The 10,950-nt window shown below is 37.7% G+C and overlaps 1 protein-coding gene across 4 annotated transcripts; it reads left to right on the forward strand.

The window, feature by feature from the left end:
• Positions 1 to 1,762: 1,762 nt before the first annotated feature.
• Positions 1,763 to 10,866, forward strand: LOC131956473 (uncharacterized). 4 transcript variants are annotated; one of them, XM_059320934.1, is made up of 3 exons: positions 1,763 to 1,840; positions 7,736 to 8,875; positions 9,358 to 10,866. In XM_059320934.1, the coding sequence occupies exons 2-3, from the start codon at positions 7,742 to 7,744 to the stop codon at positions 10,006 to 10,008; spliced, it is 1,785 nt and encodes a 594-aa protein (XP_059176917.1). In that variant the 5' UTR covers positions 1,763 to 1,840; positions 7,736 to 7,741; the 3' UTR covers positions 10,009 to 10,866. The 4 variants fall into 4 exon arrangements, with proteins under 4 accessions (XP_059176917.1, XP_059176914.1, XP_059176918.1 ...); XM_059320931.1 differs by lacking the exon at positions 1,763 to 1,840 and adding an exon at positions 4,939 to 5,114; XM_059320935.1 differs by lacking the exon at positions 1,763 to 1,840 and adding an exon at positions 6,581 to 6,612.
• Positions 10,867 to 10,950: the final 84 nt, after the last annotated feature.

Here is a 10,950-nt window from a genome sequence, read left to right on the forward strand (position 1 = left end):
AGGGTTGAATAATTCAGAATGAACCAGGATCTTATTCATGTCAAGCTCAATGTGATTTCCAAGATTTCCACACACAAAAAAGTTTTTGTGCGAAAAATTAATTCAGGGGGAAAGTCAGTTAATCCAGGGGGGGGGGGGGGTATTGGGAAGCGGTTGTTTCCTTCTTAATAATATTTTCATTATGTGACGTAGGTTGGACAACACATAGCTTTAGAAAGCCCTTACACAATTAAAGTTCACTTAAGGTCATAAGGGTTTTTCGGAGAAGAAAATCCAAGACGTAAAAAAAAAATGAAAAAAAAAAAAAACAACCGAAAAACGTATGTATCAAATTTCTTCCTTGACTTACATGTAGAGTAGTTTGTATTTAATTTCTATATTAAACATATCAAAGACGGGGTTTGTTTTCTAACCAGGAAATCACGAGTTCCGTTAGAGTCCGTAGCACGTCGTTGAGTCGACTCAGCTCTTGTGGGTACCTGAGTTGGGATCATCAGTGACAACACAGCTCAGACCACATACTTCCTTCATATGCCGAGGTCAGTGACACAGATTCCCTATGAGACACTGTTTCCTGTATTAACGTAACTCGGGGCGTATACCCCCCCCCCCCAAAGTCTCACACCACCACTTTTATGTTTGGTATATAGCAGAGGCGTAGCGAGGTGGGGGGGGGGGGTGCGGACCGCACCCGGCGACACCATTTAGGGGGGGTGACACCAAGGCAAAAATAGCAAAATATATAGAGAAAAACTTGAGGGGGGTGCAAATCGAAAGTTTGAGGGGGGGGGGGGGTGTGCAAATCGAAAGTCTTAGGGGGGGGGGGGAAGGGTGCAAATCGAAAGTTTGAAGGGGGGAGGGTGCAAATCGAAAATTCGATAGTTTGTCCCCGGGAAGGGTCGCTACGCCTCTGGGGGGGTGACACCATTAAGTGCCGCACCGGGTGACACCCGACCTCACTACGCCACTGGTATATAGTATGGTCAGACATGGTGTATAGCACATGAGATATATCTTGTTTCATACCTAATCAATATTTATTTTTTAAAAATTGATTATTGCTGGTGGGTGGTGGGGATGGGAAGAGGAAATACTTTAAAGATTATGAACCTCTAAAACACAAAACAAGGAAAATCCTGTATATATTGTTACCCTTTGAAATACTAGGCCTACAGGTGTAGCTTAGCAGTAGTTTTTTTTTTTTTTTTTTTTTTTTTTTGAATTTTTTTTTTTTGCTTCGTCCTCTACCGGGTCGTTACTAGTACGGTTATCTATCCTACACATCGCCTTTATCCACTAACATTCACTTAATCCTCATCATCATCACTACTGAACGTCCATTTACGTACAATGCATCAACAAGTGAGCGCTATTTCATCCTATCTCTAGCAATCTGCCATTGAAACCTAGGCCTATTTCTTTAACATTAATTCCATTGATCATCTCTATGTTTCATATGCAGAGTCTATGACCACCTCCCACGTACCACTAAAATCTGAGACCCCCCCCCCCCCCCCCAAGAGTGTGACATCATTAAAGGACAATTCGTTTACTACAAACTACAAGCTGAAGATTATGTACACGTTCGGTGATTTTATTTATAACTTTATCAAGTCCGGTAACTCGATTTAAGTATTTATTAAAACCAAAATGAGTTGGCCTCAGGCCAGCGATAGTAATAAAATATTTGCGCGCGGTCAGATTTTGTGAACACCGTGCAAATCACAACTTTGTGAACTATCATTCACACACGAATTAGATTCTACGTCAACGGAGAAGAAAGATAAACATTTTGTAAAGAGCAGTTTCTTGTCCGTGTTTTTGGAATTCCCCTTCAAAGGTTTGTACCACATTTAAAAATCTTTAAAAAAATATAATTTCATATTTATTAGCAGTCTAGGTGTCGTTTACAACAATAGCTTGTGACAATTTTCATTGGAAATATTGACTGTTTATCAATTGTAAGTCTTGAAGTAAGGCTCTATACTCTATACTCTTTCGGAGAGGACTCCCTGAAAAAGATACCCCCTCCCCCTCCCGAACTCTTTCTTTACTACAACACCAATACTCTACATAATTTACATCTTTTTCTGAAGAAACCTTGCTATTTGAATCAGCACAGTAAAAGAGTGCGTCAGTTGTACTGCTTTAAGGAACGGTAAAGTCGTACTTATTAATATTGGAATCAATTTCCTTAACCGAATTGTAACAAAAGCCGAAAGGTCGTGCAACTTTTTCTGGCTCTTTTAAAATATAAAAAAAAAATCAATGCTAGATCACATTTTAAACCAACCTAACTCCCTCAAAAGTATCGTCTCTAAAGTCTGAACCCCCTCTCCCGTCACGGTGTCTGACGTTATTTATATTAGAACCCCCCCCCCCTCCCGACAGTAAACAAAAAACAAAACACTTAAGTTTTGTTCAAAAATTGAAAATCCATATTTTTCATTTCAATACCAAATGTTCTATACCTGGGTATAGGTACTTTTATTTTTTTAAAAAGTATTTTGATCTACCGAATTGTTTTTATTCAAATGAAACAGTTTTAGGACATTACCTTTTTGCAATTTTCGCCCTAAGTTGGGTAGCATGCAGTGTAGCTTTTAGAGAAAGCAAATTCAACAATTTGTGTGATTATATCTATATATGGGGGAAAACGTGACTTTAGCTACACGCACGCACGCACACACGCATTATATATATATTGCCAAATTGCCAATATGATTGATAAGCTGGACATGTACTATAAATGCACTGTTCGTGACAAGTTTATCTACCTTCTCAACGAGCAAAGGCGTCATACTCAGGATGTACTGATTTAAAACTAACAAAATCTAACCGTAATCTGGTTCGGAAATACCCGGTTGATCCCCTTTTCGTTTCGGTTACTTTGGTCTAGATCTAGATCTACACCCCCCCCCCCCAATTCCCTTACACAAGGGGAAACCACTCCCAATGTGCACGATCTCTGAACTGATAAGTCTTGGTAATATTTATGATTGACATGCTATTGCTATCTGGGGCGGACTGACTGCACCCAGTGTTTCTTCCAGACTTTTTTCTCCAGGGGGCACTTGAAATTTTCGGGTTGCGGTAGACTTTCTTCGGGGGGGGGGGGGGGGGGGTGGACACTGTTAAAAAAATATTTTCTATATAAATTATATAAATTTCATTTAGTTCGGGGGGGGGGGGGGGGGGTAGAAGAGATGCCTGGAAGGAATTTCTGACTGTACCCAAGAGGGCCCGTGGAATTTTAAACGGTGGTCTCCAACCCTAGATTGAAATTTTCATTGCGCATTTTTTTTCTCTATCAAAGCTTAGGTTTTCAACTTGGTAATGGTATGAAGGAAGGGTAAAATAGTAAATATCAACATTAAAAAAAAACACCTAATAAAACTATTATAGTCCCGTTTCTGTAGGCCCATTGAGATATTTTCCCGTGGTCCTACTGAGATTTTCCCGTGGTCCTACTGAGATTTTCCCGGGATCCTACTGATATTTTCCTGGGGTCCCTACTGAGATTTTCCTGGGGTCCCATAGTGTTTCTTCTAGAATTTTTCTCCGGGGAGGGGGCGGACTACAATTTATGGGGGGAGGAGGGGGGCGGACACTGTTAAAAGCATATATTCTCTATATAAATTCCATTTCGTTGGGGGGGGGGGGGGCGATAGACTTCGGAGCCCCCGAAGAGATGATAAGAGGAAACACTGGGTCCCACCGAGATTTTCATGAGGGCCCACCGAGATTTCCCCCGGTGGGTCCACCCCTGCATGCTATGGAGTGAACAAGTGTTCTCTTTACCGGAAAATACAGTCGAGCGGTGGATAAGAGATTTCGTACAACCTGACTCAGTTTCCTTATTTGACTTAGTCACGTGACCTACTATCGTACGTTCAAAACCAGACGCCACGTATACTGGACTGTGAACCCGCATTGCACAATTCTGTCCAAGAACCGTTACGGGTACGAATCCGGGGCGAACTTGGAAATTCCGGAGAATACTTCATGTTCTTAAATATTTTTTATCCCTGTCGTATGCACATAAAAATTAAATTGATGTAGGCGTCATAGAAAGAAAAAAAGCTTGTGTATGGGGTGGGAAAATCAATATTACTGATATGCCCGTTTATTGTAATGTATTACTTTAACGAAGAATAAAAAGCGCATGTACAGTACAGGTTATTGACCCCAAAAGCCTATCCCTAACTAATTAAGCGATAGCTGTTGGTGTACTGATGTCCCGTTTCTTCACTACACTAAACAAGTGGGTCAGGCTAGGGTTTCTTTCTGACATTTGTAGACGATGAGGGTGGGGGAATTATTAAAACTTACGGAGGGAGGGGCGCGCTTCAAATTTTCTAAAATGTCTGTATTTCTCTTCATCGGGGGGGGGGGGGGGGGGGGGCGCCGTGGAGTGCTCCGGTTGTAGGGTGCCGGGCACTACCCCCTCCCTAGGTTCCTCCCCGGGGGAGTACTGGCTGAAATTCTTTAGTGGGTTAGTTACTTCAGATTTTTTCACCCACCCCCCCTCGAGGGGCGGGGCGGGGTGAGGTGGGGGGCTGACGAAATGGTAAAAAAAATATTACTTAATATAAATCGATTTTTTTTTTCTATTTCATTCGGGGGGGTGGGGAGTTGGTGTTGTAGACTCGCTTCGGGTGCCACCCATCCCCAGAGAAGCGATGCCTGAAAATAACTTTTTAAATTTAAGTTCAGCAAAGAAATTCAACCTCCCCCCACAATGATTACACTGATGTGGAAACCCCCATTGTTCTTGTCCCTTTGTGCTAGGCTCGTATATTTAATATAACAATCCCCCACCCGCCACCTTACTCTTTGTATATCCATTTTTCGGAGCGAAGGGTAACATTTAAAAAGCGTAACATTTCCAAAAAGCGCCACCAGCACCACCTATGCCCCTATCTATAGGACTACGCCCGTACAATGACACACATTCGTTGTTGCGCTGCCGCCGGAATGTCACATGACCAGCCTCTTTTAAAGCCAATCTGATCCAACATCTGTTCATATAAACATAGCAAGCATCCATTTGTGCTTTTAAAACTTTCCGACACGGATGTTTAGGTTGTAAATATTGGTCGGATACTAACACGGTAAGGTTCATTATATATATAATTTCGAATTTTTTTTTCTTTTTTACCGTAAAGGTGCATTTTAAAATTTATACTTTAAAGGTGCCCCTGGCATATTTTAGCGCTAGTATTTAAGGCAAATAAAATTGAGTTTAGTGTGGAAAATATTACAAGGCATTACTTTTGTGTGTGTGTATTTAGCCTTAGGTTACCAGGTAAGCTTGTTTGTTTTAATTACTGTTAATTATTTTAAATATATCGTCTCTGGACACATTTTATTTTTACGTTTACGTTCAATTTAATGTAAAATATTAAGAAAAGTTCTAGTATTATGGAATACATCAATATCATGTAATTTTAAGGAGGAGGTGGTGGGGGGGGGGTGTAAAATAGTCCAAAAGCCAATTAATAGAGCTCATTTGAATTTTGAGTAAATTCTAAATTAGTTAAAATATGTTGACATAAAGACTTTCTTTAAACTTATGTAGATATCTTGAAGTGAGTTCGTGATATTAGAAGCAAGGCGTGTATAGGTTTGGGAGTTGCCTCATAGATATATTTTTATACAAGCTTAAGAATTGTACTCCAAGAAATGTTATATAGGCTTAGGTCTGGGGTCATCCATAAATCTGGCTTTTTGTGACGACGTGTGACGGAGGGGGGGGGGGGGGGGTAAAATCGTCAAAAAAAGTGGGGCGTCATTTATGGATGACCCCTCTATAACGTTTGATTATGAATTTGCGGGGATGGAAACAGCGACTTTTTAAAGTTTTTTTTTTTGTGTGAGTAGGCCTATATATAAGGTAGCCTATGTTATTCAAGTAGGAGTATTAGGCTAAATTCAAATTTAATATAAGCTACGCCGCTAATCATATAGGTAAAATCAGTTTCTTCCAGGCATCTCTTCACGCCACCCCCCCCCCCCCTGAAGAAAGTCTACCGCCTCCCCCCCCCCCCGAACGAAATGGAATTTATATAGAAAATATATACTTTTAACAGTGTCCGGTCCTTCTCCCCCCCCCCCCCCCGGACGAAAAAGTCTGGATAAACACTGGGTAAAATATAATTCTTTTAATTCTATTCAATTTAAAATGACAGGGCTTAGATGCAAAGCACAAAAAATGTTATTGAGTCGACTAGTCAAGTGTCATCTTAATTTAGATTTTAGGGTCAACTCAATTATTCTAATCTTCATAACTAATAATGCCTTGAGTCCCATTTCAACCAAAAAAATTTCAGTAGAATAGCCTATGATTAGTAAACTATTAGGATTTCTTATAGGGTTTCTGAGATGGCTCGGAATAGATTGACTAAATCAGTTTAAGCTGTCCCTGTGTGTTCGACTACATCAACAGATTTACTTTAGGCTAGCTGTTTATAGTACAACTGCATAGAAATTAGAATAGTAATAATACGAGCTGGGGAGGGGGTGGTGGTGTTACAATACCGGAAGCTTTGTAGGAAAAAGAGAAACAAGACCTAGATCTAGATCTAGACTCTCAATGAGTCTTTGATACAGGTTTTTGAGTGCATGTTCTTAAAAATCTAAGACCTAAAGAAAAAAGATGATAGATCTTTAGCTAGATCTAGACTAGATCTAAATTTGTTAATCTAGTCTAGTAATTGTATTTTTTAAATCTTCTAGATCTAGCTAGATATTAGCTTAAGCTAGAATCTAGATCCCCAGTTGAGTAGACTTCAAATTCAATACTTCAATACTAAACCAGAGTAAACCACACTAAACACAAACAGAAACTCCTAAATAATAAAATATACTGAATGCGTAAATGTCATACTAAATAAAAAATATGTCAGTAAATAATATTTGAGTCAATGATGAGTATGTTGCAATCAGTCACAGAGGACTGAGTCACAGTGATAATGTACTTAATGATACTTTATTACTTAAAGTTAAAGCTACACTAATTTTACCGTGCAACTTTTATACCCCCAATCCTCTAGATTCTATATTAAATTTTGTTAAACAACAGGAAATTAAAATTCGTCCTATAAGGCCTACCAGCTATAAAATAAATAAAAAATTCTGCAATATTTTGAATACAGCAGAAATTTGCTTCAAATTCAATACTTCAATACTAAACCAGAGTAAACCACACTAAACACAAACAGAAACTCCTAAATAATAAAATATACTGAATGCGTAAATGTCATACTAAATAAAAAATATGTCAGTAAATAATATTTGAGTCAATGATGAGTATGTTGCAATCAGTCACAGAGGACTGAGTCACAGTGATAATGTACTTAATGATACTTTATTACTTAAAGTTAAAGCTACACTAATTTTACCGTGCAACTTTTATACCCCCAATCCTCTAGATTCTATATTAAATTTTGTTAAACAACAGGAAATTAAAATTCGTCCTATAAGGCCTACCAGCTATAAAATAAATAAAAAATTCTGCAATATTTTGAATACAGCAGAAATTTGCTTTAACTTTGATTTTTACAAAAACCGACTAAATTTTTAGTGCAGTTTTCTAAAAAAATATAAATATGGTGTGCTGTTTTCTAAAAAAATAAAAATATGGTGTATTATTAGGCCTATAAAAAGAGTATTTGTATTTGGTTAATATTTATGTTGTGATTAATTTTTGATATGTTTATTTTATTTTTCTCAGAATAATATGACTACAGAGGTTACAATACCTGGAAAAACTGTTTGTGAACTTGTACAGTATTGGGGATCAATTGATACAAATGCAACACCTGCATTCATCAGTGTGTTTATGAATGGAAAGAATTGTTCATTATCCAGGAAAGAAGTTTTGGATCTCTCACGGCGGTTTGCCTTTCGACTTAAAGAACTTGGAATTACGAAAGGTTTAATTGTATGCAATGCCCTTCCTAATTCCCTTGAGCGAGTTGTTTGTGAATTTGGTATAGCATTTTCTGGTGCAGCTTCGATGAATGGTCAGATATTTCGGACAGATGGTGAAGATTTTCTTGAAACTTTAAAGAACAGCAAATGTTCTGCAGTGATTCTTGATCCTAGTATACCCCAGGGTGCCAGAAAAATTCTATTGGAGGAAGTTCCAATTGGCTGTGAAAATGATGTGCAATCTCAACTCCTTCCCCATTTAAAACACATCATCGCTTGCACCAGAGATGACTTTAATCCTTCTAATGATTTCATCACCTCTTTGAAAAATCCAGCGTTGCCTGAGTATACCGCAGATGTAAACCCATCTGACATGGTCACTGTCTTGACCACGTCTGGGACAACTGGCTACTCCAAGCTTGTGCGGTTCTGCCATGCAAATATTTGTGGTTTTGGTATTCAAGTCAAAGCTATTGAACCGATGAACCCGGGTGACCATTTTATAAACATTGCCCCGATGGGATGGGCGGGTGGATACCCCCAGTGGTATCTATCCTGTGGGGTGACTCGATATTTTTTCGATATGCACGCTGGACCTATCCCTGATGTTGCTTCAGCCATATGGAAAACTATTGTGCAAGAAAAGATAGTTTACGGCTTTATAAATCCATACTATGTGAAAAGTATTCTCTCCAACACATCGCTGTGGAAAAATTCACACTGGAAACCCAAGTATCTTTGCCTAGCTGGTCAGCCTGTTAAACAGGATACTTTGGGTGTAATCGGAAAACTCTGTGATGCCGTGGACATCAATTACGGCATGACTGAATGCAATCTGGTGGCCACACATAGAATAGCGGATCCTTCATCATACATCGACAACTGTGTTGGTTACCCTGGGTATGATGTCCAGATTAAAATAGTGGATATAGATATGCAAGTAAGTATTTGTTATAGCTATTTTGGTTGGCATTGATATAGTTGCTCTTTGTTTTTATGTGAGAATGGTGTAACTAGGTTATTGTACCAGAATGAATTAACTCCCCTGATAGCACCTTTAATTCGTCTTTTTAATTTCAAAACTAGTCATTCAGAGTAACACGTTGCTTCACTCAAAATGAATTATATGAACTTGTATGATGTGGAAGTATTCTTGTGTTACTAGCACATAATTAAAAAAAAATTTGATTGCATACTACTAATAAAAAGTTACTAGAAAAGATAACTTAAATTATCAATAATTGCATAAAATGTTTGTTTAATCTTTATCATTATGAAAGGCAACTTAGAAATAGAATAATTCCTGTAATTATTGAATTATTATTTAGATATGTTCTGAAAGTATTGACTTTCAAAATTACATTGAAATGACAATTGTCAATCAGGAATCTGTATTAATATAAATATTTTTATCTTTTTCAGGAAGTTGATAATGGTAAAACAGGGCAAGTGCTAGTTAAAAGTCCCACCTTGAGCATGGGGTACCTCAACAATGAAGCAGCAACCAATTCATCTTTCTTAGCGGATGGCTGGTTTTGCACAGACGACGCCGGATACATAGGGGCAGATGGGAAGTTGTACGTGGAAGGCAGGCAGTCTGACACCATAATGAGGGCAGGGTACATCTTGTACCCTTCTTGGCTGGAGAAGAAATTCAAGGAAGTTCCGGAAGTGCTGGACATCGTTCTTGTGGCTGTGCCAGACAAGCTGTGGGGGAATGAAATCTGCGCCTGTGTTGTTATCAGCGGTGTTGAGGGTGTGTGGGCTGGTCGTAAACCAACAGACGGTTGTGAAGATTTGAATAAACAGACGAGTGATTCCAAATTTTGTGAAGACAGTGTGATAAAAAATGGGAAAGTTGGAAAACAGCCGACAGCTGATGTAGATCTAGAGCTGCTGGAAAAGCAGCTCAGGAGTTTTGCTGACAGTATAGAATTGGTTAATGAGAAGGACATCATGAGGCTTGTACCGAAGTATTATGTATTCATGGACAAGTTCCCCCTGACCAATTCTGGTAAAGTGAGTAGGAAAGAGATGCGCAAGATGGCTGCTACATTGTTTGATCTGCTGTGATAGATTTGTTACGTTGAATTTGTTCTAAATTATTCTTGCACTTCAGTGAAAATTGCTATGAAGTCAAACTTATTAATCTTACAATGAATATGACTGGCAGCTATTTTTTCAATTATTTCCCTTGATACATTTTGGCAAATAATGGCAACCTTGATGTATAACCTAAGGAAACAAATTAAACTGATGGGAACATTGAAATAAGGGATGGGTTATCATTGTCTCAAATATTATATTTAATGTTTAGTTTATTTATCACATTATACAGATTTTCTTTTTGTCCCCCCACCTCAAGCAATATTATACTTGGATATGAAAGTTCTTTAAATTTAATTACTAATATTTGTTTCTAATGTATTGAACAAGAATAAAAAATTGTTTGATTTATTGTTTCATACAAATTTTTTAAACAGATATCCCCTTGGTGATAGTTAAGTTTTTGTGACTTAGTCAGTCTGTTAGATAATCTAGACCCATCTTCCCTCTCAAACTGTTATTGTTAATGTCGATACATCTTTTTTTTTGTGTCAACCACTGTGTATTAGGAAACGTCACAGTATTTATTTATTATTGTTGTGCACATATACTACTGCCAATATTTGGTAAATTTGAAAAAAGTAAACAAAATTATTTAACATCTCTACTTTATGCCATTTGAATACATTATCTGCCCAGTTTTCTTTAACAATTGTTTTGGTCTTTCATGCCTATTGGCTTTGATTCTGTGATGCTTTATTTTAGCATTCAACAAGTTACTAAAAATTATTTACAATGTAAATGTTCTTTTTATTTGCTGTTAATGAAATGTTAAAAGTTTAATAATATTGATTGAATTACTTCTTAATCTTCAATAAATAAAGCGTAACCAATTTGAAAAAAAAATGTAAATTTAATTTCAATATTCTAAAGTTGTTTTTTCTTTATGTTAATATTGTTTAAAATTTG

The sequence above is a fragment of the Physella acuta genome, unplaced genomic scaffold, assembly GCF_028476545.2.
Source record: "Physella acuta isolate Inbredline_101_S28 unplaced genomic scaffold, ASM2847654v3 ptg001152l, whole genome shotgun sequence".
Classification (NCBI taxonomy): domain Eukaryota; kingdom Metazoa; phylum Mollusca; class Gastropoda; family Physidae; genus Physella; species Physella acuta.